Raw genomic sequence first — 14,161 nt, forward strand, 5'->3', positions numbered from 1 at the left:
ATTGTCCAGGCTCCCAGGCAGCTGGAAAAGGAAGATCTTCAAAAGCTAATCCCGACTGAGTGGGTCACCAACTACGAAAAGCTTCAGGCATCTCAATCTAAGCCTGTTCAAGCTACAGATCCTCTCTTTATCAATCAAAGAGATGGAACTGTCAAAACGATCTTCACAAAGACTGGGGAATCTTCTTCAGCTCCATCCATCTTTCAAGCATCCATGATACAACCAGTATCAAGGCCAAGAGAAAAGATCCCTATTCATTCATTCCAGTCCTCTAGAAACCAGATCTATGCCGCCCATGTCAAAGGACACTTCGTCTGGGATGTTGCCCTAGAGATGTGCCGCCCAGGATGCACTTGTGATGATGATTTAGACTTTGCTGAACCTTGCTTTCGGCATCCAGAAAAGAATCCTCGAAACATGTCACCGGACACTCCATGTTCAGAAAGGAGATCAAAGCCGGATGACCGAGATCCAGATGGTTCCCAAAAGCAACAGACAAGTAAAACACCACTCCCAATGTTTGATGAGGCTATCAAGTTCCTTGCAAAAGAAGGAAAAACAGTCATTGATATCTCTTACGATGAATTCAAGGTACTTTTGGCTCAACTTAAGGTCGAATATGGAAAACCCCCTTCTGCAACCTGCAAAAAAGAGATCCAGAAAGATCTAAGAGTTTATAGGCTGAAAAATGAAACCTGCAAGAGCTCAGCTCCCACAGGGTTTGAAACCACAGTTTCGGTTACAACGCCATGAACTTCTAAATGTTCTTCATCTCTGTCTTCCATATCAGCAGTACAACCAGCAATTCAAGAGTGCTACATGTTCCAGCCAGAGGATTTCCCTCCTTTAGGGAAATCGGAGAACAAGAGATCAGAAATCCTTCCTTCAAGGATTTCCCCCTCTGGATCACTAGAGCCGCTGACACCACCAGAAGAGGTGCTAAACTGGCAAATCTCCAACTCAATCGTCCAAAATACCTATCTAAAAAAGATAGATGGGAAACTGGACCAAGCTTTACACCTGGCTCAAAAGCTGGATCATAAATTGGATACCTTCTCATAAGAAGTACTCCAGCTTCATTCATCGCTTACTGCAAAGTATCAGGCTCTGGATAGAGAGCTTCGGATACCTCAGCCCATTACACCCACCTTTATACAAAAGGAAAAGGAGATCACACGGCTGAAAAAATAAATAGATCAAATTGAGCATGATCTTCGAAGAGACCAGTCTACTATGATTCCATCCTTTACTTCAGCAGCCTCCACATCATCGGTTATTGCTTCTTCGTACTATTCTTCATTCCCTTTTCTTTCACAACCACAAGAAACCCTTTATCAGCCCTTTGGCACCTTCTCTCACCTTTACCCAAAAAACTCAGAAACCTAGTAAAAGAAAACCTCTCCTCCTCTAGCCTCTAAAGACAAACTTCCAGAGCAATCTCTCATCAGTCCGTATGATTCAGAATCCTCTTCAAATACTTCAGAGATGAATCCAACCAGAAGACTTTGCCTGAGCCCCAACTATTGCGTTTAAAGTCATGGTTCAGCAGGTATGATTTTAAGATTGAGCATATAAAAGGGATAAGAAACCTAATCCCAGATTTCTTATCCAAACTTTCCAAACCTCAGAATCAGCCTATAGTCCTTCTCACCTCTACCATAAATCTCCCCATAATTTTTATGGCTTCTTCATCTTCCAGAACCAACCTGCAACCTCCTTCACCACCAGATCTTCCCAACAACCTCACAACCAAACAAGTCACTGACTTTGCCCGGAACATGATGTTCCATTATTTGGCAACTTTTCAACAAACCTTCTCACTCCCAATACAACCCAACTTCTTCTTTCCAGACTACCCTTGGTGTCTGATTTATCACTTATCTCCTGAGCATCCAAAGCATGAAAGTGAGTTATGGTTTCTATGGTGCCTATCTACAGTCTGTCATCATGCTATAGAAGTGCCCATTATGAATCTTTTACACTTCTTCAACAATGAAGCAAACTCAGGGTCATATCCATGGAAATTCCTTACCTCGTTCAAAACTCCATATCAATGGACAAGAGATCTCCTTAAACTTATCCATGAGCATCAGTTATTCTCAGACAACATTTCCAGAGCTTCGGAATACCATACTATTTTCATATTACACAGGCCCTATCTCCGGTGACCGGAAAACACATATGCAACCCGAATATCCTTACCATTGGAGAACACTTAATAGTCCTCTACATCTTGCTTCGCCAGCAATCACAGAAGACCTAAAACAGGCCATGCAATACAGAAATGAATCAAGGATGACTAATGTCTCAACACCATTAGTATGCACATTCAATGGACATCAATCAACTGGACAATCCATTGAACATTTATGTTCCTCCCGATCTTCCAACTCCCACTGGATGACCTACCTTAAAGGCGTGAAGCTCTCATGCAAGACTCCCGACCAATGGATGATGATCAATATGACGATATTTTCTGAGCATGTGAAGCTGTCGGCCACTCTTATTACTTTATGTGAATTATTGTATATTGTCCTATTAGGCATGTGATATGTGAGTGGAGTGAATTATTGTATATTGTCCTATTAGGCATATGATATGTGAGTGGAGTGAATTATTGTATATTGTCCTATTAGGCATGTGAGTGGAGGATGAGTGGAATGAGTGGGATCCCCACTTAGCCTCCTTTTGTATTCTTGTTGAGACTCTCCTCTCTATATAAGGGGAAGTCATTCTAAATAAAAATCAGGCAAGTTCCCATTAAGCAATTTCTTACTCTTTTATATTTCTTGCTCTCTCATGGCCTTCTAAACTCTTCCCCTCTCTTCTTCTCGATCCAATGGCAATGAACTAATAGTTGCTACGATCTGTTTCTGGTATGATCCAAAAGGGCTAACCCTATTTATAAATCCATAAAAAGAGCAGAAAGACCCCCATGGCGAGGTGCCTCTTTGTGGTCTTAGCTTGAGGATATTCACATGCCTTGAGTTTACAGCATGAGGATTATACTATGAACACCTCTCGGCTATACTATATATTTGTCAATTCAAGTAAAAATAATAATAATAATAATTATAAATATGTAAATATAAATAGTAGGTGATAAGTTAATAATATATAAGAGGTTAGGCGGCTTTGAGTTAGCATGTGGGGCTTCCGGTCCACATAAAGAGCATAAATAAGGTTTAATGATGTCAGAGTTATTGAGAGCCGTCGATATTTGACTCACACGAGCACTTTAAATCTAACGGTCCATATATTTTCTTTTTCCCCTTTTTCGCATTTAGACGGCACTGGTCGCATCTCAATTCTCAAAATGTGTTTGTTTGTTATATTTTAGTATTCCATTTAAACACTTTTCTTCGTTTTCTCATACATTCCAAACAACAAAAACACCGTCTCTCTCTCTAAAACCCCTGTGTTTTAACGAGAAGGAAAGGTAGTATGTGTTTATTATGCTGTATTCGAATTTGGATTTTTGGGTGGCTCATGGGATTTGGGTCCTCCAACTTTCTGTTTGGTTTATCGTAAAATTATCTTTTTTTTATTTTTAATTTTTTTGTTGTTGATTATTGTTGAAAGAACTGAGCTTTTGTAGGAATTCCTGAAATAACGGAGAATTTTAGAAAAAGAAGTCGAATGAATTTATTTGTTTTTGTGGAGAATAATTCAAAGGATTAGCCTTCATTCCTAGAAAAACGAAGAGACCAAGCCTCTTTTATTGGTATTGAAATTATGGATGTGCGGCCATCTGTATTTTATTCTACGGTTTCTCATCATCAAAACTGAAACTGATTTTGGTATTGTTTTATCTTCATGATCATCCTCAGCTCAATTTTTAACTTCTTATGGTTGTTTTGTTTTTAGTTTTTTTTTTTTTTTTTTCTTGTTAAATTCTATGAAGAGCTTTTCCTCTTTTATTCCTCCTCTTTTTGAATGATCTTGGATATCTTACCTTTAGTGGGTTTATATTTTGGTATGTTATAGTAGCGTACTTTCATAGTTGAATATAACTTTTTGTGTCAACAATCCAGAGGAGTGAAAACTTTTATTTTATTCATTTTTCTGCAAGATGATAGCTTTTGGGTTTTCATTACTAACATTTTGAACTTTTGAGGTAAGGGAGATCATGTATAAATTTGTATTATGATTCCAGCTGTTTCGTCATACATGTTCTTGTATTGTCTAAATATATGATTCCTTGGGGCCTTCCTGCATTCTCTAGAAAGCTCGTGGCTTGTGCGTACTGCACATATAGGCTTTGAACACACTGTCTTAGAAGAATACACATCAATACAATGATTTTAAGAAAATCTTACACTCCTGCAGTGGAGCAGTTGTTTTTTGAAAGTACTTTGGGTTGAAAATAGATACGCTGCAGTAAATTACTTGGGAAAAACGATCTGATGACTGAATAGTTGTTTTTATTTTTATTTTTTCTGATGATCAAGTGGATTAAGGTTTCTGTAATTGCTATCTACTTGAAATTTTGGAGATGTTCTGTTTGTTGTTTTATCATGTGGAAATCTTTTGGGTATTTAGATTTAATAATTTGGTTTAATGTATGTGGGGTGTCTTGGAAGCAACTTTAGCACTTTGCTTGGCTTTTTATCTGTATGCTAATTTGTGTATATTGTGGTGCTAGGGTGATTGGCTTGCTTTTCCAATTAGTTTCGTAGATGTTATATTAGTCTAAACTAGTCTACCTGTACTGTCACAGATATAAAGTTTTGCATGTCATTCGTTATTCATGGATGAGTACTCTGGTAAGAAGGCTGGTGATGGGCTTGCTGTCTCTAGAAAGGGTTCAAGCATTATTTTGAGAGATACAGCTAACAATAGAGATCGGAATGCCCAATTTTGCAACCGAATTGGGTGTAGTGGCAGACTGAACTCTGCAAAAGGTACTCAAATTAGCTGTTCAGAAAAAGCCAAATCCTCAAGGCCATCATTCCGGTCATCCACAAATGGGAAAGAAATAATTGGAAGTTCCTCTAGGACATACTCTCCAACCAACAATTCTAGGAAATCCTTGCCAGGACCTCGGAAAAAGCTGTCTTCTCAGCCAGAAAGAGATTCATCTGAAACTGGTGGTTCTCCAGATGATAATGAAGTGCCAGAACTTGTATCACCTCCTGGAAAAATTCAGAAAGGTCTTCACTCTGAATCTGATGATTCTGGGTCTAGCGAGAATACCTCAATGGAAGTTGGAACCTCTAGCATATCAAATACAAGATCTCGTAAGGGTATTCATCGAAAAGCAGGATTTGGTAAACCAGATACTTCAATTGGATCACCTGTTTCATTGTTGTCTAAGAACACAAGCCAAGCAGCACGTGCTGGTGCAGGCAGGTATGGTTTAGGAAACCTTAGATGTAGTTCGATATCAGATGCTGTGTCTACAGGATCTTCAACTTCAGATTCAAAGCTCACTAGACAAAAAGACACAATTAGAAAGAGAATTTGTGAGGGAGAAAGTAGTTCCTCTGCTAGAGGGAAAAAAATAAGTGGGTCATCACTGGAAGGAAGGAATATTAGTTCTAGCTCTGGTATATCAATCTCTGATTCAAGGAGAACTAGAAATGGGACTTCCAGCCGGGATAATGGCCCGGCATCAGTTAGGACTCCAAGGTCATTTGGTTACACTAGGTCAAGGGCTGCTAATCAAGGACGTGGGAATAACTTGCCACCAAATGAACCCCATGTAATCCCACAAATGTCTCAACCTATTATGCCGATTAATTCAAATTCTCCTAGTTCATCGCATCAATTCTCCTTGGGATCTCCCTTAAGTCGGTCGAGGGCTTATGGCCTTCCTAGTAGTACCAATGAGAGTTTACGGGGCATTAGGCCATCCAGTCCTGCGGAAGTTGGCAATATCCGGTCTGCAGTGAATCGGGAGAGCTTCAGGCGCTACAATATGGATGGAATTGCTGAGGTATTTAGCCCATTGCAATATTGCACCATTTTTTTTCCCCTATGATATGATGAATTAAACTTCTTTGCAAATTCAGAATAGAGAGAATTAACTAATAGAATTTTATTCTTCTATTCTTGTAATCGTGCTTTTGTTATAATGATATTGTTCAACAATATTGGCAGGTGTTATTAGCACTTGAGAGGATTGAACATGATGAAGAGCTATCATATGAGGTAGGTAAACCTTTGTCATTTTGGTTGCGCCTGAATGTTTATCCATGTCTGATTCTTTTTTCTTATATTGCAGCAATTGCTTGTTTTGGAGACTAGTATGTTCCTTAATGGGCTGAATTTCTACGATCAGCATAGAGACATGAGATTGGATATTGATAATATGTCATACGAGGTCTGTTACTATGTTCTGATTGTATTTCTATACTCCAAATATCTGTTTTTCCCTTGGCTTTTTAGCTTCTATTTTGTTATGCTTTTTTGTTCATGAGCTGTGGCATACCTTGAGAGCATAATTCTGATAAATATGCTTTATAAGACCTTAGATTCTCTTTTAAGTTTTCTAACCATACCACCATTTCACTGTTGTTTTGGACAGGAGTTATTAGCTCTAGAAGAAAGGATGGGTAATGTGAGCACAGCTCTAACAGAGGAAGCATTGTCAGAATGCCTCAAGACTAGCATCTTTCAGTCGGCATCTTTGGAGGATGCATCTTCAGACCTTTGTGGGGAAAAGGATGACGTCAAATGTAGCATCTGCCAGGTACTGTTTGCTTCTTGTTTACATTGTGGTCTTTGATATTAGTTGGATTTAGTTCACAACTAGGCAAGTTTGGGTTCAATATTCACACATGATATATTTGTCAATGGCTTTTGTTAAAAGCCGAAGGCAAATTGTTGGTTTTACTTATTAAATGCTATTGTGCGATTAACCTAGCTTGCATTTGAGCATGGAAAGAGAATGTATTTGATTAGCTACTGCATCACCTATTTAGCTAATCTGATCCTATTTATCACTTTCCTTGGCTGCCTGCTTTGTTTTATTTATTGCAGGAAGAGTACACTGTTGGAGATGAAATGGGAAGATTGCAGTGTGAACACAGGTATCATGTGGCTTGCGTACAACAATGGTTGAGACTGAAGAACTGGTGCCCTATTTGCAAGGCATCTGCAGCACCCTCAACAACATCACCACCTTTGTCACCCAATCAATGAATTAGAGATTGGAGACTGACTTTTCATTTTGTACAAAATTAAGTCTGCCTCCTACATCCATTTTCTATTTTTCTTTTTTACTTTTCCAAGGAAAGAAAAATCATTTTTATTTTATGTAAATAACCAATTCTCTTTCATGTCGATAGTCTAATAAACCTTAGGCGTCATTGCCTTCACAGCAAGAACTCATGTTCATCTGTAAAACAAGAACTGTGAATGAAATTACTCATAAATTTGCTGCTGTTTGTCTCCCTGTGTTTCCTTTTTCTTTTAAAAATATGCTATTTCTGTAATCCGTTGTTGCACTTTGGGCTGGGAGACATGCAATGTAGTTGCTGACATGCCTTTCTAATGTAACTTCTTGTGGGGATAAGATAAGAGAGAATCTCTTGACGAAGAAACTTGCATGCGTGAAGCATGTAACTTAAATTTCGCAAAAGGAGGAATTGTCATATTTCAGCAGATGAAATTGAAGTGATATACCAGAGTATTAATGAGTGTGTAAATTTAGAAAGGATATTAGATGATGCCCCACAAGGCAAGGCAATTGTAGGTCCAACTAAAGAACTGAGCTCTCCAATTAAAAAGCAATCCCTACGAAGCCACAAAGCTTCTGAAACATTCTTTGGGTACTCTAAAAATATGTTAGTATGTTGCGGGTGTACGAGTAATGGTACCTTCTCCACCCCTGTAAATGGAAGTGAGGGATAAGGGAGAAACCGTAGCCCTGTTTGTTTTCATAAGAGGGGTACAAAGGCTTCTTCTATCTTTATATATCTTTTTTCATCTTCATCTAGAAACTTGGGCAGGTAGGCGTCTTTGTTTTGTTTTGGCTCAAAGTCAACTTCACCAGCATAACAAGAAGAGTTATAGATTAACAATATGACCAGCCACCTAAGACATTTAGCAAGATATCATTGATCAATGATGGGATGGGATATACACATCTAGGTTCCTGTAAATATGAATTTCTCAACACGATTAGATTGGATGAACCGAGTCAACTGAATGAAATTGTAAATGAGTAGACTACTTTTATGCGGCAAGAACAGGCCATGAAAAAAGCTATTTTGCCTAACAAAGTTATCTCCTCAAAACACTTGAAGATCCGCTACCATACTTTTCATGATGCCTAACACAAACAAAGGTCACTGTGATCCACCTGCACTACACATGACAGAGAATCCATAATTTTAGGAGTGCCCTTTTCCTGAAACTCTTGTGGTTAGCTGCATTTCCTTTTCCTTCAATAGCCGTCACTTCAAAATGATTTTTCCCATTTGGATACTGAAACATTTAGCAATTTCTCAATAATTAACTCTTATTGTAAGTCAATAAAGCAAAACCTTCCTCCCAGAACAGTTTAGGATAGGGGAAGGTGGTGAAGAAAATGGAGTGAGATTAGTCAGCTTTTATTTGGATCCAAAAACAAAAATGAAATGAAACAAAATGCAGAGAGGTGCTTTAGAGAAGAAAGTTTATAGCGATCGTGGCATTATGGCTAGACCAAGAGGTGCTCCAGTAGAGACAACAGTTCGGATTATGATTGTTAAGACCATCAAGCATGCATGTAAATAGAGCAGCATGCAATAAAGGTACCCTCACTTTCTTTTCACCGCATTTTCCAGAACAAGAAAATAGTGATTATCCTCCCTCTCATTTTCCTTGGCTCCAATTTTTCATTTCCCAAACATGGTGCAAAACAGTTCAGCTTGTCCCTTGCAATGCTGCATTGCCTGCTGGAAGCAGACAAAAGCGAAATCCCCATCCTCTCTAGTAATAACATTCCTGCTGTCTTCCATATCAGCAGCATAATGATCAGTCTCCTTATTTGCTCCAAAAGGGTACTACACTCCAATTACACATTTAAATCTGCCCCTATGAGAAACACAAGCGAGCAAAATTCATTACCCGAGGAGATACAATGGAACTACTTCTCATGATTGAATGTCAATATTCCAGCACCCATCACTAAGCTACAAACAGCATTGCAGAAAACAACTCTTGACCCCTAGAATTGCTTATAGAAATATCAATTAATACTCCGTGCAATACAGAGAAGCTTTCTGGATCTCACCTGCATGAATTGAGCAAAATGCAATTATGCAATGCCAAGAGCAACCAATCTCAGTTAGTTAAGCACTTGGGCTGGTTTACATCTCCCACACAGTCAAGAACTATATTGCTTTGAGACACAAACCCAAGACACTTCGAATCATTTATTAAAGACCCGATATGGTTTTTCTGGACCATCATCAGCATAGTTTTTCCTTTCATATATAGTCCTGAAGCTCTGTCTTACTCGCATTTTCAAACTAGTCCACATACACATTTCAAGTAAATCCTAATAATAACAACAATAACAATAACAAAATTCAAAATCACTTTAAACTCCTGAAGTTCAGCAAAATCACAGAGTTTTCACCTCATATGGGATCTCCAGATGAAACAAAATTATAATACAGATGCACAGAATCCACACAGAAGAGAATACCAGGTCCTCCATAATCACGAGAATCAATACAAATATAGAACATGAAATTTGTTTAGCAGCTGTGCTTTTTTAGAATAAGAAAAACAGCATATCATTTTTAGATGTATTTTCTACTGCACAGCTCAAATTCAGTGCATGGGATACAAAGTAAGTTTTACACTTTATCCAAGCTAAAAATACCTCATATGTAAGGCTTGCTTTACTTCACTCCTCAATACTTCTGATTTAGCATGCATATTTAAGATCTGTGAAAAAGACAAAACCTCAGGCATGAATGATTTCTCTTTGAAATACCCTTGGTTTAGGCAAAGACAATATCCTTGGGGGTTTCATTCCCTCAATAGATGCACTATAATTTCTTAAAAGCATTAGCCAGAGCAGTCCAGGTTACTATATATAAAATCCTTGGAGCTTACTTGTTTTCAGAAATTTTCAGCAAAGCTACATTGATTTTCTTCTGATTGCAAGAGAAATTTAGGAGTGCCAATTGGAGAGTGAAGTTGATTGTGTAAATTGCGGGAAGCAAGCCTCTCTATGATGCGCAGGCCAGTTACGAAGTCTGCCAGACTGCTGCTTTCTGTCACTACCAAGTACCAACAAGCAAGCTCCAAGGACTAGTGAAGAAAGAAATTGAATAAAATTGCTGTCAAAAATTATCTGCAAAAGCGTTTGTCCCATACTCAAAAGGGGAATAAGTAATGAATGCCTTTGCAATTGAGATACGCTGAATAAAAATAAAAAACACATAAATAAAAGATATAATCTAATGGAAGCAGCCTGGGAAAATTGTCAGGCTCCATGCTACAAATTGGATAGATTGGGCTTTCTGATACTAAATGACAGATGAATATCAAATATCAGCCATAATATCCTGAGTAGCAGCCAGATGCTAATGTACATTAGCATGTATGCCTATTCAAAAATGTCACATAAATAAATCAATTAAATTGGAAAACTGAGCAACACAAATTCAGATATGTCCAGAGACCATTTTCTTTTTCCTATTTAAACTCTTAACAATCTATTTTGCATCATTGACAATTTTTCTAATTCCAACATATTCCTCAAGTCTTTCCTATATTTTATGTGACTCCAAAAAGTTAAGTTGTGCCAACAGCCTGTATAAGATTTGCCAAATTTCACATGTTAGGCACGTCTATACTTGACTTGTCCTTCTGGAAATAGTGAAACTTCTCTATCTCATTGAGCTTTACAGCATCCATTAATAAGGAAAAATAGAGACCACAACTTTTTAAATGATAAATAGGAGTTAAAAGTCGGTCCTTTCAGAACACAAGAGAATGCAGTAATACTTCAGCAGATAGATTATTTACACGTGATTTTGTTAAAAAAGCAAATTTAAAGCAGAGAGACAATTCAGTGGATATCAATGTGTTATTAATATTGGAATTTCAATCAATTCTTAGAATTCAAAAATACATAAAGAGCAACACTGCAGCTCTTACACCAGTGATTTACCTTTACCCAAGCTACATAAGAATTTTATCCCTGCAAAACTGTCTTAGACTTCCTCTTTCTTGGCTGTACATTGTACAGATGGACTACAGATGGGTAGCGATGGCACAGGCCAGCCAACACTGAAGCTTTTCATACAACAGGGCAACCAATCACGGACATTCTATTTAAAAGTTCCCTTTGCTTGGTTGCTGTTAAATAATTTCCTGATTCATACAGGGTTTGCAGCACGGGAAACAGACATTTGGACGCTCAAACCCACTGTTTTATCTTGCATGGTCGAGTCTCATCTGAAGGGGGGCCCATCTGGTTCATGATGGCAAACAGGACAGAACTAGGTCATCAACACTTCCAACAATAAGTCCTTTGAACCAGGATACCCACACCCAGTTAGAGATTTGAACAACAATATTCATGGGAATGTTTCAATCCTCAAATGCATGCATACAGATTTTCTCCAGCAGCAATGACCAATCTTCACCTAGCTGCTGTGGATTTAGCTCCATGGCAACTTTAAAATCAAGCAAAGATATTGAGCAGCGTGGCCTCTGTTCGTGCATAAAGTCCGCTGCCCCGTTATTATCTTGCACATGTAAGTGATTTCTTGGCCACATGCCATTGATAACCTTGCCTTGAACCTGTTGCTTGTGGATTTGGTGCTTTCTTAGATCATATGGAGATCTTGCTCCTACCAACTCAACACAAGACTTTATCAACCTCTTCAAGTACATATCCAACATATTGTTCAACATATTCGCACATTCCAATGAAACCCCTCCGACGCCCTGTGCAGCTGCAATCTGCTCCATGCGTTTCCTCAGCAGTTCTGTGCTGGATAATCCACCACTGTCATAATAGCTAACAAAACCACTGCTGCTTGTTGCTGGCATAGCTTTGCGGGCCCCGCCCACACTAGCTGAATAAAATGGAATTCCAAGAGGCGCAAGTAGTGGACTTCTAGATAAGCTCAAGTGGTTTGCTTGCTCCACCTCTTCCCCATCTTCCACAAAAGCTGTCTGATCTTTGCTACAAGTCCTTGGTTTTTCAGACAGCCGTTGAATTGACACTGCCATTTCAGTCTCAGGCTGCTCAGCAACTACTTGAAGATGTTGTGCTGGTCTCTGATAATCACATATAGGCAATTCTCCATTATCCACAATAACCTTATTGCCACTATCTTCTGCACCGGTTGATTGATGTGGGATGCAATCAACTTTCCCAGTTGGCCCAAGTGGGCTAGGTCTATCTCGGGGCTTACGATCACGCATCCCTGACCTAATCTTACGAGGGGACATTGGCAAAACCCCATTTGACAAAATGGGCAGATTTTGATTCTGATTAGGAAGAAGGGATCCACCACTCTGTTCATGCCCATCTTCTCTACCAGGAGAGCTTTTTGCAACTTGGATCACAGATTTCGTGGGACCCGTCTCATAAGCTGGTGGTGGGGTCTTGGCCTGACAAGCATTCTTCAAGATGGAACGGATAAGCTGATTGTGCAGTGGAAGATTTTCCCTTCCAAGTAGGCGGAAACATGACTTGTCAAAGTCACTCTTGCTCAGTTTCTGATTCAAAAACCTATTCAAGTAATGAAAATACTTCCTGAACCTCTCAACTCCAACCTTCTTCACAATCTGAGTTTTCAATTCAACCAAATCAGTTCTGGAGCTCTGCTGAGGTTGCATTTCTCAACAAACAAATTTATACACCATCCAACACAACTACAGAAAAACCCGAATCACCCTGAACAACACTTCAAGATACTATTACACAAGCCTCCAAAAGATTACAACTTCAAACACCCACATAACAATTCAATGCAAATCAATTCTCAAAGCTCTGAGATTTCTCAAAACAGCATGTACTCAATTGCCAACAAGAATACAGTTATTTCTGTTTCCAAACAGCCCAAAATTCACCCGTCCAGAAACCATAGAATGCGAACCCAAATCTCATGTTTGCATTAAAAAAAAAGAAGCCAAAACCCTAGAGATCAAACTCACTCGTTAAACTTATCCAAAACCTCAAAATCAAGTCAAATTGATACAAATACATAATAAAAATCAAAACCCTAAAGTTCAAATCACCGAGCCTTGGAGCTCAAACCGTAAAATTTATGTTCACTGCAAGAATTGTAACCACCCACTAAAACAGAGAATTAGAAAGATTAAAAAAGAAAAAAAGAAAAGTGGAAACTTCAAATTTAGAAAATTGAAGTTGAAAAAGAGAAAGGGATCAGTGAAGCTGAGAGATTATTAAGTTTAATAACAGAGCAGAGGAAATTGGAATTGAAATAAAAGAGTTAAAAAAGAAGTAAACTTTGAGAGAGTGAGTGTGAGATTTTTTAAGGAATAGAGATTTATTGAGCTCTGACCTCAATAACCACACACTTGTTTCTACCAATTGCAGACAGAAATCGTAGCTCTGCCTTTCGATTTTTTTCTTCGCGCTTTATCTCTCTGTTTCTCTGTCAATTAATACTTTCAACACTGCATTTTTTCTCTTTTCTTCCAATTTTGTTTAAATCTTTTTTTTGGTGTTTGCTGATTTGTATAAGAGAGAGCTTTGCTTTGTTTGTGTCTCGAGCAATCCCTCCCTGCAATTAGTTTTTTTTTTCTTTTTTATTTTTATTTTTTACTCTCTGTCTCTCTCTTTTTTTTTCCCCCTTTTTCCCTCTATTTTTCTTCGTTCTCGGTTAGCTATCACGAGGTCTCGGCTTCTTGCTTCTTCTTTTTTCCCCCAAAACCAAACGTGCTTAATTTAATTTTTGTTTTGAAAATATATAATTTTTGTTATTTATTGGTGTTCTAAACATTATTTTAGTCTTCTATTTAATCTTTAGAATGTGAAATTGCATTTTATTATTTAATAATAATTATTTATAATAAAAATGTCATAGAATCTTCTTTTCTTATTACTTAAATTTTTTTCACAAGAACAATAAATTCTAATGATTGACTGAAAAAATCAAACCATCTCTGAGTTGACAAATTGTCTTTATTTCTTCGGTTCTTCATAGCAATTTTAGTTTTATTTTAAAAATCA

At 38.1% G+C, this 14,161-nt stretch overlaps 2 protein-coding genes across 6 annotated transcripts; one reads left to right on the top strand and one right to left on the bottom strand.

Annotated features, from left to right (window-relative positions):
* Positions 1-3,286: 3,286 nt before the first annotated feature.
* LOC8265178 (E3 ubiquitin-protein ligase MBR2) lies at positions 3,287-7,391 on the top strand. Of its 2 annotated transcripts, none has more exons than XM_015717096.3 (6): positions 3,287-3,439; positions 4,721-5,938; positions 6,103-6,153; positions 6,227-6,325; positions 6,530-6,694; positions 6,985-7,391. In XM_015717096.3, the coding sequence occupies exons 2-6, from the start codon at positions 4,751-4,753 to the stop codon at positions 7,144-7,146; spliced, it is 1,665 nt and encodes a 554-aa protein (XP_015572582.1). In that variant the 5' UTR covers positions 3,287-3,439; positions 4,721-4,750; the 3' UTR covers positions 7,147-7,391. The 2 variants fall into 2 exon arrangements, with proteins under 2 accessions (XP_015572582.1, XP_002515338.1); XM_002515292.4 differs by lacking the exon at positions 3,287-3,439 and adding an exon at positions 3,455-3,800.
* A 636-nt stretch (positions 7,392-8,027) lies between these two features.
* LOC8265175 lies at positions 8,028-14,120 on the bottom strand. 4 transcript variants are annotated; one of them, XM_048371671.1, is made up of 5 exons: positions 11,120-14,120; positions 10,057-10,297; positions 9,821-9,885; positions 8,752-9,024; positions 8,028-8,433 (listed from the first exon to the last, which is right to left on the bottom strand). In XM_048371671.1, the coding sequence occupies exon 1, from the start codon at positions 12,799-12,801 to the stop codon at positions 11,542-11,544; it is 1,260 nt and encodes a 419-aa protein (XP_048227628.1). In that variant the 5' UTR covers positions 12,802-14,120; the 3' UTR covers positions 8,028-8,433; positions 8,752-9,024; positions 9,821-9,885; positions 10,057-10,297; positions 11,120-11,541. The 4 variants fall into 4 exon arrangements, with proteins under 4 accessions (XP_048227628.1, XP_048227627.1, XP_048227626.1 ...); XM_048371670.1 differs by having other exon boundaries at positions 8,028-9,024; positions 10,057-10,254; XM_048371669.1 differs by having other exon boundaries at positions 8,028-9,024.
* Between the last annotated feature and the right edge of the window lie 41 nt (positions 14,121-14,161).

This window comes from Ricinus communis, chromosome 3 (assembly GCF_019578655.1).
Source record: "Ricinus communis isolate WT05 ecotype wild-type chromosome 3, ASM1957865v1, whole genome shotgun sequence".
Classification (NCBI taxonomy): Eukaryota; Viridiplantae; Streptophyta; class Magnoliopsida; order Malpighiales; family Euphorbiaceae; genus Ricinus; species Ricinus communis.